The sequence below is a fragment of the Scyliorhinus canicula genome, chromosome 9, assembly GCF_902713615.1.
Source record: "Scyliorhinus canicula chromosome 9, sScyCan1.1, whole genome shotgun sequence".
NCBI classification, from domain to species: Eukaryota; Metazoa; Chordata; class Chondrichthyes; order Carcharhiniformes; family Scyliorhinidae; genus Scyliorhinus; species Scyliorhinus canicula.
The window spans coordinates 32,563,050-32,584,526 of record NC_052154.1 but is presented as its reverse complement, the minus strand read 5'-3'; the positions used below and the strand labels follow the sequence as shown (position 1 = coordinate 32,584,526).

The 21,477-nt window shown below is 50.1% G+C and overlaps 2 protein-coding genes across 6 annotated transcripts in view; one reads left to right on the top strand and one right to left on the bottom strand.

The window, feature by feature from the left end:
- Window positions 1-2,861, top strand: part of gas8 (growth arrest-specific 8) — a 59,007-nt gene extending 56,146 nt beyond the window's left edge. For both annotated transcript variants that reach the window (XM_038806463.1, XM_038806464.1), the window contains exon 11: window positions 2,495-2,861. In XM_038806463.1, the coding sequence (XP_038662391.1) occupies window positions 2,495-2,644 (150 nt within the window). In that variant the 3' untranslated portion in view covers window positions 2,645-2,861. The remainder of the gene's footprint in view (window positions 1-2,494) is intronic.
- A 5,770-nt stretch (window positions 2,862-8,631) lies between these two features.
- Window positions 8,632-21,477, bottom strand: part of LOC119971217 (5-hydroxyisourate hydrolase-like) — a 66,928-nt gene continuing 54,082 nt past the window's right edge. For all 4 annotated transcript variants that reach the window (XM_038806462.1, XM_038806458.1, XM_038806461.1 and 1 more), the window contains exon 4: window positions 8,632-8,884. In XM_038806462.1, the coding sequence (XP_038662390.1) occupies window positions 8,795-8,884 (90 nt within the window). In that variant the 3' untranslated portion in view covers window positions 8,632-8,794. The remainder of the gene's footprint in view (window positions 8,885-21,477) is intronic.

Sequence of the window (21,477 nt, the reverse complement as noted above, 5' to 3'; positions counted from 1 at the left end):
CACTGTTGCTGGGTCAAAATCCTGGAACTCCTTCCCTGACAACACTGTGGGTGCAGACTCGATGGGCCGAATTGCCTCCTTTTGTACTGTAGAGAACAGTGAAATTCTCTGAAAATATGACTATCCTCCACTCCACATCCCCATAACTCTTGATTCCCTTACTGATTAAAAATCTGCCTATCTCAGCCTTGTACATACTTAACCACCCAGCCTCTAAAGCCCTCAGTGGTAAAGAATTCCATAATTTCCCTATCCTCTGAAAGACAAAATTCCTCCTCATCTGTGTTAAATGGGTGAGCCCTTATTCTGAGATTATGCCCTCTGGTCCTCCACTGTCGCACAGTGGAACAACCTCTCAACATCTACCCTATCAAGCCCCCTTATGTCTCCATAGGGTCCCCTCTTGTTCTTCTAAACTCCAGTGAGTGCAGGCCAAACCTACTCAACCTCTCCTCATAAGAAAATCTTTCCATATATGGGATCAACCAAGTGAACCATCTTTGGACTGCCTTCAATGCCAGTATATCTTTCCTTGGCTAAGGGGACCAAAATTGTACGTTTTATCTTAAAGAGCCAGTGCAGACTCAATGGTCCAATTGACCGCATTCTGTGCTGCACTGTTCCATGCACAAATGTGGTCAACAATGTGCTGCACTGTTCTGTACAACAAATCTGGTATTGTGGCTGGGGTTTTCCTTCCTTTCTCCTTTTGACCCAGTATCATCACCTTAGCATACACTGCCAAATAGCCATACGCAGAGTTTTAAACATTAAGGCCTTGATTTAAAACAAAGTCCCATAGCGAGCGCGTTTAGCCATGTGTTTCCCGGCGCCCGCAGTGCAAAGAAACACATGGCTATACAACGAAGGAGCCTCAACAGGGAATGCATGGCCAAGGCTGCATATAGCCCTGTTTTGTACACTGGGGAGCTCCGCTCGCCTGAACTCCCCAGTGTAGCGAGAGATTGGGACGCCATTTTTAAATGGTGTCCCAATCTCTGAGGCCCCCAAAGCGATTACAACCCCCCCCCATCCCAAACGTACTATCAGAGGGTCCCTGCCCCCCCCATCCCAACACCCACACATGGCACCTTTGGCCTAACTGTGTGTGCACGTGTGCAGAAAATGCCAGAATAGCATCTTGGCAGTGCCAACCTCAGTGCCAGGCTGGACTTGCCAGAGTGCCAGGGAGGCACCAGAAGTGCAAGGACACCTCTCTGCCCAAGGGGCATGCAGCTGGAGGCCTCCAATCCCCTGGGAGATCCCTACGAGTGCTGTTCCATCTGGTTCCCTATTGTGGGGACCAGGGCTGAATGATGCTCGCCTGAGGTCTCCGAGGCGAAAGGGATGAATGCCAAAGCCTCCGGTCCCTCGGGAATCTGCGCAGTAGAATGAGACTAGTTGTCTCGCTCCAATATACAGATTTGCCAAAAAGTTGGATCTCACGAGGCGTTGCGAGTTAGGTAGATTCTGGGAACGGTGTCTCCAGGCTTTTATCGGCCACATTGCGCTGCAGTAAGTTGCTTTTCCGGCACAGTGTAGTCATTAGATTGCGCCCTAAGTATTTATTTTTAACAGAACTCTAGGACTTTCAAGTGGAAGCTCAGTATTCCTATAATTGGTAGGAAACCGATTGCTTTGCATATGCTATAAAACTATCATAGGGATTAATTATTCCCAGTTACAAAAGCCAGTTAACAATAATGACCAGTATCTCTGTTGTCTAATTTGTTGATAGCTAAAGCCTAAAATAAAGGGGTGGTATTTTTTATAAATTTAGATATCCGTCTGTATGGGTCTCACCCCCACAAACCAAAAGATGTGCCGGAAAGGTGGATTTGCCACGCGAAATTGCCCCTTAATTGGAAAAAAAATGAATTGGGTACTTTAAATTTATTTTTTAAAAAATTAGAAATCCTTGATAAATTCAAGAATTACACATTCTTTTGGCAGATCACATTTACAAACACATGGCTTAGCTGGCAATAATCTCACCTAGGTGTGGTCAAGGCTCTGAGTTTTATAGACTAGGCTAATGCGCCAATAGCGACACAACCAAGTGCGTGCTATACTGGTGGAAGGGCCAGTTTTTGGATCATGATAAAAATCTGTGACACATTCTGTTAATTCAGGTAAATGTTAAAAGTCCACAGTAGGATTTGAAGAAGAGCAGGTGCCATGGCCAACATTCCTCTTTCAACAAGCATTACCCAAAACAAATTAATGGTCATTCATCTCGCTCCTATTTGTGGGAGTCTGCTATTATCAAAATAACAGTTGCTGCATTTCAGAGCCGTTCATCATATTAGCATGCTTTGACACATTAATTAGAAATCTGAGACAGCACCATATGAATACGAGTCTGTCTGTTTACCACCTTTTCATAAAGTAAATATATGGTTGCAAAAGAAAAGATACTTTTAATGTAAAGCGATTAAAAGCAGATGTTTTCTGTCGGATTATAGAATAAAATTTGACTCTGCTTTTTAATTAGGCTCACAATGATTTGCTGCGAACATATGAGGCAAAACTCACTGCATTTGGAATTCCAGTGGATGAGCTCGGATTCAAACCACTGGAGACTGCATTTTGTGGACAGAAGATCGGACAGGGCACAGCTGGGCTAGTTGCTGCATCGACATAGGCCTCGGCTGTAAATTACACTTCCTAATGATATGTAGAAGACTTGGTTCTCAATAAAGTAGATTGGAAATGTTTCTAATTATGATGTGATACATTGTTCTCTGAAAACATGTTCAGGAAATTATTTTTTAATACTAAAAATGAATGAAGTTTGTAAATATTTCATGGCTTTGAGATTTTGCAATGTTTTTAAACTAAGAATAAATATTTAAAATATACATTTCAGGAAAAATCGCTTGCTTCATCAGAGGATGGGATTAGATTCCTGTGTACCTCAATAAATATTATTTTAATTTTTAAAAACAACTTTTTGCTGTTAACATGTAAATTATGCTGGTGACTGAACACCAGCGGTCACAAAATTGTGTTTGTAGATATGCTGTCATCTCCCTCTGCTTCACTCCATGTAACCAACATTTAAAAGTGTCCTAATATTCTTTGCATACTAATCATGCTGTAAGATTCTAAGAAGAATACAGTGAGGATTAAACTCGCCTTCAGTTACAGGTTTCTTGAATACGCAGTCGTTAGCACTGCTGTCTTAAAACGGCAGGGACCCGGTTCAATTCCAGCTGTGGGTGGCTGTGTGCAGTTTGCACATTCTCCCCATGTCTGCATGGGTTTCCTCTGGGTGCTCCAGTTTCTTCCCACAGTCCAAAGATGTGCAGGCTGGGTGAACTGGCTATGCCAAAATGTCCCTTGGTATCCAGGGATGTGCAGGTTACAGGGTTAGGGCAGGTTGTCTGGGGGAGTGGACCTGGGTAGCGTGCTCTTTCAGAGGGTCAGTGCTGACTCGATGGACCAGCCACGTCCTGCACTGTAGGGATTCTGAACTTAGTCAAACGTGCAAATTACAACCAATACCAGTGTAGGACAATACAAGCTTACAGCACAACAGAATGTATTTGGGCTGTCTGTGCCGGCGCCCTGTTCGAGCAATCCTACTTCCCCAGCCTTTCCTCATAAACATTTAAAACACAAAATAGAAATGTTAAGTTTTTTGCTGTTAAAAGATGCAATGGTCTGTGCCTCAATCTGCGGTTAAAAAAATATTTAATTCTTCATTAATTTAATTCTGTATAAAGGAATTTCTATAATGGGACATTGAAAACTGGCACAGACTGCTGTGTTACTGAACCATAAACAATGCTACCACTTACATGGCAACTAGTAAATTGTTTGTCAAAAAAGCAAACCGTCAGAAAGGTATTATTTTGAGGCTATTGTGTGCTAACTGCCTTCAACTGATTCCAGTCTGTTTAGAAATTAACATTTTGAGAAGTCTCCCAAGAATCGTCTTTTGAAATTTCAAACATGAAGTACAAAGCTAAGAGTAAGATGCTCTCACTTGAGGCAATCATCTACCTATATATTATTAAAATCCAGACCTACCTGCCAACAACCCCTACTTCGAGTTTAGCAAAAGTTTTTTTGTCCCATTAATGTTCTCTGTCAGCTGCCATGATGAGTTGCAGGCAACAAGTTTCTAAATTCTGGCTTCATGACTCCAATATTATGTACATGAAAAGAATTATGTTCCTCAATTAATCATGAGTAGTGCCCTAGTCAATTTAATACATTAAAATTGTTCAACTTATTTTGTCTATGGTACCTTGGCATGATGTTTTAGAATTTTGAGAAACATAGACATGGGCATTTCAATTACTTTTAAAAGTTAACACTCGCACTTGATTTTTTTTATTATTCGTTCACGAGACGTAGGCGTCGCAGGCTGTGCCAGCATTTTTTACCCAGTCGATTCATGGTTATCATTAGACTTTTAATTCCAGATTTTTATTGAATTCAAATTTCACCATCTACAGTGGTGGGATTTGAACCTGGGTCCTCAGAGCATTACTACTCTGGCTCACTAGTCCAGTGACAATACCACTACGCCACCGCCTCCCCTATCATTAGGGGTGCTGTGGTAAGTTGCTCCTGGGAAATTTGGCTTTTGCCAGTTACCAAGTCAGGTGAGTTTAAAATAAAATGCATTTGGGGCAGCACGGTGGCACAGTGGGTTAGCCCTGTTGCTTCACAGCTCCGAGGTCCCAGGTTTGAATCCCGGCTCTGGGTCACTGTGTATGACGTTTGCCCATTCTTCCTGTGTTTGCGTGGGTTTCGCCCCCCACAACCCAAAGATGGGCAGGCTAGGTGGATTGGCCACGCTAAATTGCCCCTTAATTGGAAAAACTGAATTGGGTACTCAATTTATTTTTTTAAAATGCATTTAAAATGGGGACGGGAAGCAGTTTTGCCAGCACTTTGTTGGGGACAATGTTAAGGGAAATGCCGATTCGGGGGAACCAGACATTTTGAGCCAGGGAAGTGGAATGGAAATTTTAGGAGATGGGAGGAGAAAGTTATTGGGACACTAAAAGATTTGTTTCTTGGAGATCGGTTTGCAGGATTGAAGGAGCTGGGAGTGAAGTATGGGCTGGAGCAGGGGGAAATATTTAGATACATGCAGGTTCGAGATTTTGCCAGAAAGGAGATACAGAGCTTTCCGGTAGAGCTGGCCTCCGCATTGCTGGAGGAGGTGCTTACGACAGGGAGAGTGGAGAAGGGGGTAGTATCAGCAGTTTACAGGGGGTATTTTGGAAGAGGAGAAGGCACCACTGGAAGGGATCAAGGCAAAGTGGGACGAAGAGTTGGGAGAGGGAATGGAGGAGGGGTTCTGGTGTGAGGTGCTTCGGAGAGTGAACGCCCCCACGTCGTGTGTGAGGTTGGGGCTGATACAGCTGAAGGTTGTATATAAAGCACACCTCAGAAGGGCAATGATGAGCCTGCTCTTTGAAGGGGTAGAAGATGTGTGTGAATGTTGCAGGGGTTTTCCGCAAACCACGTTCATATGTTTTGGTCCTGTCCAAAGCTGGAGGATTACTGGAAGGAGGTTTTTAGGGTAATCCCTAAAGTGGTGCACATGAAACTAGATCTGAGCCCTCGGGAGGCCATATTCGGGATGTCGGATCAGCCGGGATTGGAAACGGGTGCGGAGGCAGATGTTGTAGCCTTCGCCTCGTTGATCGCCCAAAGGTGGATCCTGTTGGCATGGAGAGCAACCTCTCCACCCTGTGCCCTGGAGGGGCGGACCTGTTGGCATTGTTGACTCTTGAGAACTGAGGGGAAGGATGGAGGGGTTCTACAATTCATGGGCATTATTCATTATGCACTTTCAAGAATTGGATTACATCGAACATTGGGGGGTTTGGGGGAGGGGTATATGTTAACGGTGACTATGGGTTATTCCTGTCATTTGTTTATGTTCACATGCGGCTGCTGTTTGGTGGGAGGATGGGATTGTTGTTGATATGAGGATTGACATTGCATTCATTACTGTTTATTGTTTATTGTTGGTGGGTGTAAAATTGGGAGAAAATGTGAAAAAGGAGTAGAATAAAAATGTATTTTTTTTAATATGGGGGGGGGGGGGGGCAGGGAGAAATCCCTTTCAATGTTTACCTTTCCTGTATCCCCACCCCCACGTTTGCTCTCATTTTTAGTTGCTACTTTTCCCAAACAAAACTTTCTGCCGACCAACACACTCAATTTCTGCCTCTTGCATCAAATTCAGTCTTCAGATCCACTGCATTGTTTGCTACCCTGCGTAGGGTGGAAACCCGCTGCTACCAGAACCTGGTTATTTTTTAAAATTCCTACAACCATTAGGTAAGCTTTTCTGCTACTTATTCAGTTTGCAGACCCTGCTTGTCACCCTAGTTTGACTCAACTTTTGGCCCTACTTGATTTAAACAAAAATCACAATCGATCAGTGTTGGCGCTTAGGAGCATTTGCATAAGATGTACTATGGTTATCAACTGCTTCACCGGTCGGGTTTTTTTCCTGCCTCACTATTAACCCTGAATTAATTTAGTTAAAATTTATCATGTTTCAGATGCAACATAATTATAAAATAAGAATGAATGCAGATTTGTTTTTTTTAAAAACCCTTTGAGAGTTGCATTGAACAAGTTTGATTTTCTTTTTTTGATGATCGGTGAATTCTTACGTTTTCAAGGTTTTTAGCATTGTCTTTCCTATTTCCCCCACCCTGTGTTGTACAATAAGTCAAGTTCTTAAGTGATCAATCTTTATGTGCTGATCTAATTAGTGACTGTTGCCAGGCTTCCTGTTACAGCACAGTAGCACAGTGGTTGGCACGGTTGCTTCACAACGCCAAGGTCCCGGCTTGGGTCACTGTGCGGAGTCTGCACGTTCTCCCTGTGTCTGCGTGGGTTTCCTCCGGGTGCTCCGGTTTCCTCCCACAGTCCAAAGATGTGCAGGTTAGGTGGATTGGCCATGCTAAGTTGCCCTTAGTGTCCAAAAAAAGGTTAGGTGGGGTTACTGAGTTACGGGGATAGGGTGGAGGTGTGGGAATTATGTAGGGTGCTCTTTCCAAGAGCCAGTGCAGACTCGACTGGCCGAATGGCTTCCTTCTGCACTGTAAATTCTATGTACAGAGCTCATGGTTCAACCTGATCCCCGTCACAATCCATTGTTTGGAGAAACTACTGGATAATGATCAAGTGCAGAAACCCGGGCTTATTTTCTTCACCATTGCCCAAAAGACCAAACTTCTGTCCATTTTAATACTATATGTTCATTTTCACACACACAATAACTCAATTATCACACATACAAGAAAGGAGATTATATTTTTTCATTACTCAATACATTTATGTTTTCCCAAAAAATGACATCTTTTTACGTTAGCACATTTTGACAAACTACTGACATTCTGATAAAACAGACTGAGGTTAACATCAACAAAGAGAAGGGCTGAGTTAATTGAATTATTGTGTCACAAACTGGAATTGGTTTAAGAATGAAAAAAGCAGTATTACACAAGCTAAGTTTCTTCAATGAATGATGTTTGCAAAGAATTTTGCTCAAGTGGAAAAATGCTATGAATTCAATAATGGGTGGTGCAGAATAAATAGCTGGAATCCACATGAATGTTGTATCAGATAATTACACAAACAGATCTCAAAAGGCCCACTGGGGGTCACTTTAAGTCACTATCAGAAATCCATGGGATTGGGTGGAATGGCATTTATATATCCCATCAAATGCTATTCTCTCCATTGTATTTAAATCAGCATTGCGCCTGATAGTGTCAGTTACCTGACAGGAGGGTTTGGTGGAAATTGCCCTTACTGTCTCCGTGACCATGCAGTTTACTACTGCTACTATATTCAAGCTAGGAACATTAGGAACAAGAATAGATCACCTTTCAGCTCTTGGTCTGTAGCTCTGTAGGTAACAACACCTCAAGCACATATCTGGTGTTCTTGATTAATAAAGAAATTTCTTGATTAATAAGGCTATCGGGTTATTGGGAGAAGGCATGAGAATGGGGATGAGGAACATATCAGCAATGATCTAATGGTGGAGCAGACTCAATGGGCCGAATGGCTTAATTCTGCTCCTATATCTTTTGGACCATTCAGCTCTTCAAACCTGCCTAGCCATTCAATTAAATCATGGTTGATCTGCACTCCATATCTCTGCCCATATCTAACAAAAATTCATCTATACCACTCGTAAACTCCAATGATCTAGTATGCACAGCCTTTGGGGGGGGGGGGGGGGCACAAAGAGAATTCAACCACCTTGTGTAAAAGATAGACTTCCTAATTGGCCCTGCTCTAATTTTAAGATTATGCTGCCTTCTTTTTCATTCACTGCTGGAGGGTGTAGCTTCTCAATCTATCCTGGGAAAATCCTTTCAGATTTGAAAGACCTTGATCGGACCATCCTTTAGAATAAAAGGAATATAAAGCCAGCTTATGTAGCCTGTCCTCAAAGTTTAAGCCCCAATATCATTGGGTGAATCTATGCAACACCATCTCCTAGGCCAGTATATCCTTCCTGGGCTGCAGTACCCCAAACTAATGCAGTATTGCAGATGACATGGAGCGGGGGCGGGGGGGGGGGGGGGGGGGGGGGGGGGCAACGTTCTATCGGCCTTTTGAATCCATCAATAATTTTGATCTCAAGTTGCTACATTCTAAACAGTGTAACAAAATAAAACATTGCGCAGCCCATGTCTTTGAATTTTACTCAAATCTAAACACTTATATGGTGATATTTCATTATACAGGAACTAAAACGGAGCTTGTAATCCATGTTAGTGCTGGTTTAGGATTCTCAGGATCCCCGATAGGTACTGTACGAGAAGGGAGTCAGGAGAAGAGCAATGTGGTACTTCTGACTTGCATCCAAGATGTTGAAAACAACCTGCGAGAACACAAAAAGACAGGATCAGCTGTAGATTCCAGCCAGGAAAATTCCTTGCTTTTGGAACACTGCGGGTAATTTTGACTTTGTGCAACAATGTCAAATGGAAATGTAAGTATAAGGAGCGATGTAAAATGGGCCACCCATTTTAATATACATTATCACACAAAGTCAAATTATCCCAATAAAATCTTTAAATATATACCTCAAAACTAAATAACAAGACACGTAATAAGAAACATCAATTACCAAAGGTCATTCCAAAGTTACGAGAAGGGTATTTGCTGCCAGTAGCAGTGCAAATGAAATACTTGTATCCCCATTACAATGCACTCCTGATGGTTCTGTTAGTCACATAGTAGAATCTCATCACGTTGGGACTTCAGGTGATGACGTTGGTCTGAGCAGTCGAATGTCAGGTGGCTCTCCTCCCTCGGATCCGTAAAACGATCACTTTTTAGCAAAAACTTACCAAAAAACCCAACGATTTGCTCCCCAGATGTCAACAGGACTGGGAAAGAAAGAAAGAGAGAGGAAAATGGCGGGCGGGAACTGGATGGCATCCCTCTCCGAGGCACTGAAGGAGCACTGGCTGGAGATTAAAATGGACATACAGGCCGCAGTGAAAGACATGGTGGCTGAAACAGATACAGCTCGCCCTGAGCAGGGCCAAAAAGAAACTGGAGGCCCAAGAAGCCACCATCAAGGACCTAGAAAAAGCCTCAACCGGCCCGAGCGATCGGATCGTGGCACTTGAGAAGGAGGTGGCGAGGCTGGTCACGACACAGGGCTACCTGAGGGGAATGGTCGAGGACCAAGAGCATCAGTCCCTTTCATGCAAATGAAGACAGCAGCAGAGAAAAGGCAGAGTGACAATCAGGACAAGTGTAGGGTAAGACGGGGAAAGAACGGGCAGGAATCACAGAAAGCGGGCAGGAGGAAAACGGGACAGTAACTCCCGGGAGAATAGTCACCTGGAATGTCAGGGGACTTAACGGTCCAGTGAAAAGATCCAGAGTCTTCACCCACTTGAAACATGAAAGCCGACAGAGTCTCCCTCCGAGAGACACATCTGAGAGAGCACAACCGACTGTAGGTAAGGAAGGGCTGGGTGGGACAGACCTATCATTCCTGTTACGGGATGAGGGCCAGAGGGCTAGACAGCTGAGGCGGCATTCTCCCCTACCCGGCGTGACGGAGGGTCCCGGAGTAGGGGAGTGGCGCCAACCACTCAGGGGACGCACCTCTCCAAAGGTGGGGAATTCTCCCCCCTTTGGGGGCCAGCCCCGCGCCGGAGCGGTTAGCACCAGAAGACTGGCGCAAAAAACCGGCGCCCCCGGCAGCGGGGCTAGCCGAAAGGCTTTCGCCAGTCGGCGCATGCGCGATGTGGGGTTCTCTTCCGCTTCGCCATAGCGGGCGCGGAGGAAAATAGTGCAGCCAGGGCACTGGCCCGGGGTCTGAGCGGGGGCCCCGATCGCGGGCCAGGCCAGCGTGGGGGCACCCCCCGGAGTTCGATCGCCCCCCGCCCCCCCAGGACCCCGGGGGCCTGCTCGCGCCGCTGAGCCCGCTGTTCCAGAGGTGGTTTAAACCTCGGCGGCGGGAGAGGCCTCACAGCGGCGGGACTTCGGCCCATCCGGGCCAGAGAATCACCGCAGTGGCCGCTCCGGTTGGAGTGGCAGGATTCCGCCGCCGCCACTTCCTGGGTGGCGGAGAATCTCTGCCACGGCGGGGGCGGGATTTTAGGCGCCCCCAGGCGATTCTCCGACCCTGCTGGGGGTCGGAGAATTTCGTCCCTGGTTTGTGATGCAGAACAAGAGCAGCAGTGCGTGTTCAATTCCCATACCAGCTTACCCGAACAGTCGCCGGAATGTGGCGACTAGGGGCTTTTCACAGTAACTTCATACTTGTGACAATAAAAGATCATTATCATTATTCGACGGGTCATTGGTAGTAGTCGTTTACGTGTAGGCTTAAACCAGGGACGACATAACGGGCTACAAGGTGAAGGCATGTAAAATCGTCGGCTCCAACGCACCCCTCCCTAATGAGCTCAATGCATTCTATGCCAGCTTTGAGCAAGAGATCAGCGAAAGCGAGCCCTCCACCCCAGAAGCCGCGGATGAACTTGTATCTGAGGTCACCACTGCAGATGTCAGAGCAGCCCTCCCGAAGGTCAACCCACGGAAAGCCACTGGCCTGGATGGGGTACCCGGACGAGCACTCAGGTCTTGCGCGGATCAGCTGGCGGGGGTATTCGCAGACATCTTCAAACTCTCTTTACAACAATCTGAGGTCCCTATTCCCTTCAAGAAGACGACCATTATCCCTGTGCCAAAAAAAATTCAATCAGCGTGCCTTAATGACTATTGTCCAGTGGCTCTGACATCCATCATCATGAAGGGCTTTGAAAGGTTAGTCATGGCACGAATAAACTCCAGCCTCCCAGATTGCCTTGATCCACTACAGTTCGCCTACCGCTGCAACAGGTCCACAGCAGACGCCATCTCCATGGCCCTGCACTCTACCCTGGAACACCTAGATAACAAAGACACGTATGTCAGATTCCTATTTATCGACTACAGCTCAGCCTTTAACATCATCATTCCTACGAAACTCATCTCCAAACTCCATGGCCTTGGCCTTGGCTCCTCCCTCTGCGACTGGATCCTGAACTTTCTAACCCACAGACCACAATCAGTAAAGATAGGTAACAACACCTCCTCCACGATCATCCTCAACACCGGTGCCCCACAAGGCTGTGTCCTCAGCCCCCTACTATACTCCTTATACACCTATGACTGTGTGGCCAAATTCCCCTCCAACTCGATTTTCAAATTTGCTGATGACACCCCCGTAGTGGGTCGGATCTCAAACAATGACGAGACAGAGTACGGGAATGAGATAGAGAATGTGGTGAACTGGTGTGACGACAATAATCTCTCCCTCAATGTCAACAAAATGAAGGAGATTATCATCGACTTCAGGAAGTGTGGTGGAGAACATGCCCCTATCTACATCAATGGGAACGAAGTAGAAAGGGTCAAGAGCTTCAAGTTTTAGGTGTACAGATCACCAACAGCCTGTCCTGGTACCCCCCATGCCGACACTATAGCTAAGAAAGCCAACGGCTCTACTTTCTCAGAAGACTAAGGAAATTTGGCATGTCAGCTACAACCATGAAGGTCTCGTTCAGCAGCCTCACCTCATTCCCCATGGACCAAGCGACCCCATCATGGGCCCCCGACCAGCGACTGCCCCCGGCCTGCACCGCGCAGCCACCCACCCACTATGCAGCACCAGCGTGCCATTTTTGTGGGCAGCCCCAACATCCACGGCAGCACTGCCCGGCCCGCAACATGACCTGCAGCAGCTGCGGTCGCAAAGGACACTATGCCCAGTCCACGCAATTTCCCCTCACGGCCGAGGCACAACAAGCCTTCGCCCGTATTCGCTCAGACATAGCCAAGGCCGGTATGCACGCAGTAGACGAGACACTGCCCTTCCAAGTAGAGAGCGACGCTTCAGATGTCGCCCTTGCCGCCACTCTAAACCAGGCATTCTTTTCCCACACCCTCCATGCCTCCGAAATTCGACATTCCTCTGTTGAAAAGGAGGCCCAGGCAATCATTGAAGCGGTGCGGCACTGGAGGCATTACCTGGCCGGCAGGAGGTTCGCTCTCCTCACTGACCAACGGTCGATAGCCTTCATGTGCAACAACACGCAGCGGGGCAAGATCAAAATCGACAAAATCTTGCGGTGGAGAATCGAGCTCTCCACCTATAATTACGCGATCTTGTATCGCCCCGGCAAGCTCAACGAGCCCCCAGATGCCCTCTCCCGAGGTACACGTGCCAGCGCACAAGTGAACCAGCTCCGTGCCTTGCACGAGAGCCTTTGCCATCCTGGTGTCACTCGGTTGTACCACCTAATCAAAGCCCGCAATCTGCCCTACTCCGTCGAGGAAGTACGGACAGTCACCAGAGACTGCCAGGTCTGTGCTGAGTGCAAGCCGCACTTCTACCGGCCAGACCGCGCGCGCCTGGTGAAAGCGTCCCGCCCCTTTGAATGCCTCAGCGTGGATTTCAAAGGGCCCCTCCCCTCCACCGACCGCAACACCTACATCCTTAGTGTGGTCGATGAATTCTCTAGATTCCCCTTCGCCATCCCATGCCCGGATATGACGTCTGCCACCGTCATCAAGGCCCTTGATTCCATATTCGCTCTGTTCGGTTTCCCCGACTACATCCACAGTGACAGGGGATCGTCATTCATGAGCGATGAGCTGCGTCAGTTCCTGCTCAGCAGGGGTATCGCCTCCAGCAGGACGACCAGCTACAACCCCCGGGGAAATGGGCAGGTAGAGAGGGAGAACAGAACGGTATGGAGGGCCGTCCAGCTGGCCCTACGGTCCAGGAACCTCCCAGCTGCTCGCTGGCATCAGATCCTCCCTGATGCACTCCACTCCATTCGGTCACTGCTGTGCACCGCAACTAACAACTCACCCCATGACCGTGTTTTTACCTTTCTTAGGAAGTCTACATCCGGGGTGTCCCTCCCGACTTGGCTCGCAGCTCCAGGGCTGGTCCTACTTCGTAGGCATGTCAGACTCCACAAGGCAGACCCCCTAGTGGACAGGGTACGCCTGCTCCATGCGAACCCCCAGTATGCCTACGTGGAGTTCCCCGACGGCCGCCAGGATACAGTCTCACTCAGGGACCTGGCTCCCTCGGGTGCCGATCCCACTCCCACACACCTCCCCACCCACGCGCCACCCTCCTTTTCCCCGGCGCCCCCAACATCAGCCCCACCAGGTCCATCCCTCGTTCCCCTGCCCACACTAGAGGACATGGAGGATTCCGGCACGCTCCTGGAGTCGTCCAGCCACTGGCTAGCACCAACACTGCCAGCACCGATGCCGTCGACACCGACACCGCCAGCACCAACACCGCCAGCACCAACACCGCCAGCACCAACACCGCCAGCACCTACGCCGTCGACACCGCCACCGCCTGTGCAGACGTCCCCACCACTGCTGTGTCACTCTCAATGAACCGTCAGACCACCGGTCAGACTCAACCTATGACGGGCACCGGGTTGCAAGATGGACACTTGTTTTTTTTTCCCCCCCACCCTCTGTAAATAAATCACTGCTTATATATAATAGTTTCATTTCACCCCCGCCGGAATCATTCTTCACAGAGGGTGAATGTGGTGATCCACCACTGTATATATATATGTGTGTGCCTGTATTAGGGGATGTACAACTGTACCTGCTATTACAGGTTTGTCGGTAAGCCCCTGCCAGCTAGCTCCGCCCACAGGGAGCAGTATAAATATTCATGAGCTCTCCTGAGCTGCCATTCCACAGCTGCAGTCGAGGGAATAACATCTCATGGTAATAAAGCCTCTCTTGTACCGATTTGTGTCTTTGTGTGCAATTGTTAGCGCATCAGGGATGAAACAGTTCCTCGACATGCCAGTCTTGGGGGAGGACAGACAACGGGGCCTGGAAGCACCGCTAGAATTAGGAGAGCTGATGGAGAGTATTAGCTCTATATAGGCGGGGAAACGCCGGGACCAGACGGGTTCCCGGTGGACTTCTACAAATAATTTGCGACAGCACTGGCCCCTGCAGGAGATGTTCACAGACTCGCTGGCAAGGGGCACACTGCCACCTACGCTAGTACAAGCTTCAATCTGGCTAATACCTAAGAAAGACAAAGACCCGATGGAGTGCAGTTCATACAGACCTGTCTCACTACTAAATGTAAACACCAAAATATTGGCCAAGATCCTAGCCAAAAGGCTGGAGTACTACGTACCAGAGGTTGTTGCAGAGGATTAAACGGGCTTTGTCAAAGGTAGACAGCTAACATCGAACATCAGGCGTCTGCTGAACGTGATCATGAATCCCCACCTGGGGAGAGAACACCTGAGGTGATATCTCCTTTGGGCGCTGAAAAGGCCTTCGACAGAGTCGAGTGGAAGTACCTCAGAGAGGTATTGGAGCAGTTCAGGCTCGGAACAGACTTCACCTCATGGGTGAAACTCCTATACAACACTCCCATGATGAGCGTACCGACAAACAACACGAGCTCCCAGTATTTCCAGCTGAGCAGGGGCACCAGGCAGGGATGTCCACTGTCCCCGCTGCTGTTTGCCTATCGATCGAACCATTAGCGATCGCACTCAGAACAGCAAAGAACTGGAGGGGGATCCAAAGAGGAGGCAGAGAGCACAGAATCTCGCGCATGTAGATGACCTGCTCCTCTACATCTCAGACCCACAAAGCAGCATGGAAGGAATCATCGTGCTCCTGAAAGAGTTTAGTACCTTCCCGGGCTAATAATAATAGTCTTTATTGTAACAAGTAGGCTTACATTAACACTGCAATGAAGTTACCGTGAAAAGCCCCGAGTCGCCACATTCCGGTGCCTGTTCGGGTTCACAGAGGGAGAATTCAGAATGTCCAAATTACCTGACAGCAAGTCTTTCAGGACTTGTGGGAGGAAACCGGAGCACCCGGAGGAAACCCACGCAGACACGGGAGGATGTGCAGACCCCGCACAGACAGTGACCCAAGCCGGGGAATCAAACCTGGGACCCTGGCGCTGTGAAGCCACAGTGCTAACCACTGCTACCGTACCGGCTATGAATGTTTTTTTTTTGCAGACACAGGGAGAATGTGCAAACTCCACACGGAAAGTGACCGGGAGTCGGGATCGATCCCGGGTCCTTGGTGTCGTGAGGCAGCAGTGCTAACCATTGTGCCACCGTGCTGTCCCTACAAACTCAACATGACCAAAAATGAGATTTTCCCGGTGAACCCGCAAGGGGGGGGGGGGAGGAGGGTGGGGTGGGGCGGGGGGGGGGGGGGGGGGGGGAGGTGGGCACTAGTGGGACTGTCGTTCAAACATGCCCGACACAAATTCCGCTACCTGGGGATTCAAATAGCCCATGACTGGATGGGGATCCACAAATGGAACCTGACCAGTCTGACAGAGGAAGTTAAAAAGGACCTGCAGAGATGGAACACACTCCCACTCTCCCTGGTGGGGAGAGTGCAGATGATCAAAATGAACATGCTGCCCAGGTACCTCTTCCTCCTTAGATCCTTCCCGATCTATATCCCCAAGGCCTTTTGGAACTCATTGGACAAATTAATCATGGCGTTTATATGGGGGGGGGGGGAAAGAATGCTAGGATCCCAAAGAAGGTCCCACAGAAACCTCCCAAACCTATCACTGGGCAGCGACAGTGCAAAGAGGGATGGGGTGGATAAAGGAGCCAGAAGCCGAGTAGGTGCGTGCAGAGGAGGCCTCCTGTAAGGGGACCTCGCTCCAGGCTCGCTTCATGGTGGCACTCCCATCCCCACCCAAGAAACACTCCAGCAGCCCAGTGGTGGTAGCTACCCTCCAGACCTGGAATCAATTACGGCAGCATTTCAGACTGACTGAAATGTCCGCCAAAGCCCCCATCTGCAATGATCATAGGTTCATGCCAGCACTCACCTTTAAAAGGTGGAGACAGGACTGGAGGGGGCATTGACAGTCAGGGACCTGTACACCAACAGCGGGCCACAACACTGTAAGAACTGATGGAGAGATTCCAGCTAGAAAAGGAAGGAGACAAGGACATACCCGCGACCATCACGACAGACACTACTAGAGGAACGACTGGACGTAGACATTCGAGACAGAGGGAACTATAGTGACATGCACGAAAGACTGATAGAGAGGGCCGACACCGAACTGGACACGACGAGGAGGAAATGGGAGGAAGACTTGGGGTTCGAAATAGGTTGGGACTCTGGAGAGAAGCACTGCACAGGGTCAACTCCACCACCACGTGCGCAAGGCTCAACCTCACGCACTAAAAGTGGTACATAGAGCCCACTTAACAAGATCACAAATGAGTAGGTTCTTCCCAGAGGTGGAGGACAGATGTGAATGGTGCCAAGGAGGCCCGACCAACCACGCCCACATGTTCTGGTCTTGCCCCAGACTTGCTGGGTGTGGTGAATGTAATATATGTTAATATATATGTTAATTCACACTGTTGTTGTAAGCGCAGTAGCGCAGTCCTACCACTAGCGGGAGTAGCGCTGGGAGCACTCAGGAACTTGTACTGGGCTCCACCCTTGGTTCCGCCCACGACTCCTCCCCCTAGTGCAGCTGTATAAGTACCCATGTCCAGAGTCAGCCTGGGTCACTATGGGTTCATCGACAGGTAACAGGCTGGCTCTAAAGTAAGTCGATTAAAGCCAAGGTTCACATCGGAAACACGTGTCTGGTGAATTGATGGTTCCATCAATTTAATCGACTTAAGAACAGTAAAGATCGATTATGGAATCGGCCCTCAAGCCTGGATGCCTGGAACTCAACCCGCAGGACGCAAAGGCTAAAGAAATCTTCTCCCACTGGATCCGGTGCTTCAAGGCCTACCTGGCCGAAGCGAGCACAGCCAAAACTACAGAGGATCAGAAGCTAAGTCTACTGCACGCGAGGGTGAGCCACAGAATCTTGACGCAACTAAACTCGGCCAGTCCATATACTGCGGCGCTAGCAGTTCTCGAAAAAAATGTATGTAAGGCCCATTAATGAAGTTTACGCTCGCCATGTGTTCACGACTCGCCGTCAGCGGCCTACGGAATCACTCGCCGAATTCCTAAGAGAACTTAACAATTTGTCCAATGACTGTAATTACCAAGCGGTTACCGCGGCTGAACGCAGGGAACTTGCTGTACGCAATGTTTTTGTAGCGGGCCTCAGGTCTAACTATGTGCGCCAACGACTGCTGGAAAAGGGGGCCCAGGACTTAGAAACGACTGTGGAAGCTGCGACCATGATGGAGGTCTCCTTCCGCAGCCTTAACTTGTTCCCCGCGGACCCCGCGATCCAATCATGGGCCCTCGACCAGCGACTCCCCCAGGCCTGTGCCATGCGACTGCGTAGCCACCATGCTCTCCCAGCCAGCCACTATGCTGCTCCAGCCAGCCGCTATGCTGCTCCAGCCAGCCACTATGCTGCTCCAGCCAGCCACTATGCTGCTCCAGCCAGCCACTATGCTGCTCCAGCCAGCCACTATGCTGCTCCAGCCAGCCACTATGCTGCTCCAGCCTGCCATTTCTGCGGCCAGAATCAGCACCTGCGGCAACACTGCCCGGCCCGCAACGCGACCTGCAGCAGCTGCGGGCGAAAAGGGCATTATGCAAGAGTGTGCCTCGCTAAAAGGGCCCCAGCTTCCAACTCCCCAGCGACTCGCAGTAACCGCTTCCCTCACTTGCAGCCCCGCGGGGCCCGAAACGCTGCGGCCTCTGCCCCGACTCCACCCCCTCCAGCCACGTGCGATCCATGGGGGCCACCATCTTGGAAAACCTCCACCACGCGGCAGGCACGTGCAACTCATGGGGGCCGCCATCTTGGACGCCATCTTCCTCGCCGCCCGCCACGTGCGACTCATGGGGGCCACCATCTTGGACGCCGTCTTCCTCGCCGCCCGCCACGTGCGATCCATGGGGGCCACCATCTTGGACGCAGTCTTCCTCGCCGCCCGCCACGTGCGATCCACGGGCCGGATCGGCATCTCCGCGCTCGGACAACTCAGCGGAGGAATTCGAACTAAACTATGAACTCAGAGGGCAGTCATCACGGGGCCACTCCAGCACAGCTGATCGAGCCGCCGACTACCCGCAACTCAGCGCGGTCATCCTGGACCAATCACGACCAAAGAATCTACGAAACTCAATGGCAGAGGTCCATATCAACGGGTACAAAACGCCATGCCTCTTCGACTCCGGGAGCACAGAGAGCTTCATACATCCAGACCTGGTAAGATGCTGTTCACACCCCGTTTTCCCCGTTCAGCAAACTATCGCGCTCGCTTCAGGCTCCCACTCGATCCAGACCCAGGGGCGCACCGCCGCGACACTCACAACCCGAGGCGTTAGTTACTCGAAGTTCAAACTCTACGTTTTGCCCAAACTCTGCGCACCACTCTTATTAGGCCTAGGCTTTCAATGCAACCTCAAGAGCCTCACCCTCAGCTTCGGCGGGCCCCTGCCCCCACTCACGATCTGCAGCCTCGCTACGCTGCGAATCCCCCCCCTCCTCTCTTTACCAATCTCACAAAGGACTGTAAACCCGTAGCCACTCCTAGCAGGCGGTATAGCCTGCAGGATAAGGTATTTGTCAGAGCAGAGGTCCGAAGGCTACTCAGTGAGGGGGTTATAGAGGCCAGCAATAGTCCCTGGAAAGCTCAGGTGGTGGTCGTTAAGACCGGGGAAAAATTCCGTATGGTGGTCGACTACAGTCAGACCATAAATAGATTTACTCTCCTCGACGCCTATCCCCTCCCCAGGATTGCAGACATGGTAAACCAGATCGCCCAGTACCGGCTCTTTTCCACGGTGGATCTGAAGTCTGCATACCACCAGCTCCCAATCCGCCCGGAGGACCGCCACTACACGGCATTCGAGGCCGATGGCCGCCTCTTCCATTTCCTCCGGGTCCCTTTCGGCATCACCAATGGGGTCTCGGTGTTCCAACGAGCAATGGACCGAATGGTGGACCAGTACGGGCTGCGGGCCACGTTTCCGTACTTGGATAATGTCACCATCTGCGGCTATGACCAGCAGGACCACGACGCCAACCTCCACCGTATTCTCCAGACGGCACAGAAACTGAATCTCACGTACAACAAGGAGAAATGCGTTTTCCACACATCCAGACTAGCCATCCTCGGCTATGTCGTGGAAAACGGAGTCCTGGGCCCCGACCCGGACAGTATGCGCCCCCTCTTAGAACTCCCCCTCCCCCATTGCCCTAAGGCCCTCAAAAGGTGCTTGGGATTGTTTTCCTACTACGCCCAGTGGGTCCCTCAAGATGCGGACAAAGCCCGCCCACTCTTTAGGACCACACGATTTCCCATGTCAGCCGAGGCTCGCCAGGCCTTCGACGGCATCAAGGAGGACATCGCCAAAGCGGTCATGCGGGCGGTGGATGAATCTACTCCATTTCAGGTAGAGAGCGATGCCTCAGAGGTAGCTCTTGCAGCCACGTTAAATCAGGAGGGAGACCAGTTGCATTTTTCTCCCGTACCCTCTCCGCTTCGGAACTCCGACACTCTTCAATCGAGAAAGAAGCACAAGCCATTTTGGAGGCTAACCGTCACTGGAGGCACTACCTCACAGGTAGGAGGTTCACCCTCATCACCAACCAAAGATCGGTTGCCTTCATGTTCGACAACTCGCAAAGGGGCAAAATAAAAAAACGATAAAATTCTGAGGTGGAGGATCGAACTCTCCACCTACAATTACGATATCAAATATCGATCCGGGAAGCTCAACGAGCCTCCGGATGCCCTATCCTGTGGGACATGCGCCAGTGCGCAGATCGACCGATTAAAAAGCATCCACAATGACCTCTGCCACCCAGGGGTCACCCGGCTCGCCCACTACGTTCGGGCCCGAAACCTGCCTTTCTCCAACGAGGAGGTAAAAGCGGTCACCAGGGACTGCCCGATCTGTGCGGAGTGCAAACCGCACTTCTATAGACCAGACAGGGCCCACCTGGTCAAGGCTTCTAGGCCCTTTGAACGCCTCGCGATTGATTTCAAAGGGCCACTCCCCTCAACTAACAAGAACGTTTACTTCTTAAACGTCGTAGACGAGTTCTCCCGTTTTCCATTCGCTATCCCGTGCCCCGACATGACCTCCCACACAGTCATTAGGGCCCTGCATAGCATCTTCACCCTGTTTGGTTTCCCCAGCTACGTACACAGCGACCGGGGTTCGTCCTTCATGAGCGACGAGCTGCATCAGTAGCTGCTCGACAAGGGCATCGCCTCGAGCAGGACTACCAGCTACAACCCCAGGGGGAATGGGCAGGTGGAAAGGGAGAACGCGACGGTCTGGAAGACCGTCCTACTGACCCTCCGGACTAGAAAGCTTCAAGTCTCCCAGTGGCAGGAAGTCCTCCCAGACGCGCTCCACGCTATTAGCCCTTTTGTGTATGGCGACCAACCAGACCCCTCACGAGAGGCTCTTCATTTTCTCCAGGGGCACTACCACGGGGGTCTCACTTCCGGCATGGCTGAGGACGCCGGGCCCCGTACTCCTGAGGAAATACGTCAGGGCGCACAAAACCGACCCCCTTGTTGAGAAGGCCGTCAGGACACTGTATCCCTCCGGGATCTGGCACCCGCCGGATCCAGCGCCCCCCCTACCCCCACAGAAGCATCTCTCACCCTACACCCCATGCTGCCGCCCCTTTGCGCTCCCGAGCCCACGAGCTCGCTCCACCAGTTCCGCGCCCCCGCGCCGGCCAGCCCCCAGCGCCCCCAGTCCCCGGTCGAACCAGGAGAGTATGAAGCTCGGATACAACCCTCCCTGGAGTCCCCCATCGTACACCAGCACACCACACCCATCCAGCCATCACAAGAGGCTGCAACCCCGGTGCTCCGCAGATCTCAGAGGACAATTCGACCGCCGGACAGACTGACTTTATAGACTTGACCACCACCACTGCCGGAGTTGATTTTTTTGAAGGGGGTGAATGTGGTGAATGTCATATATGTTAGTATATATGTTAAT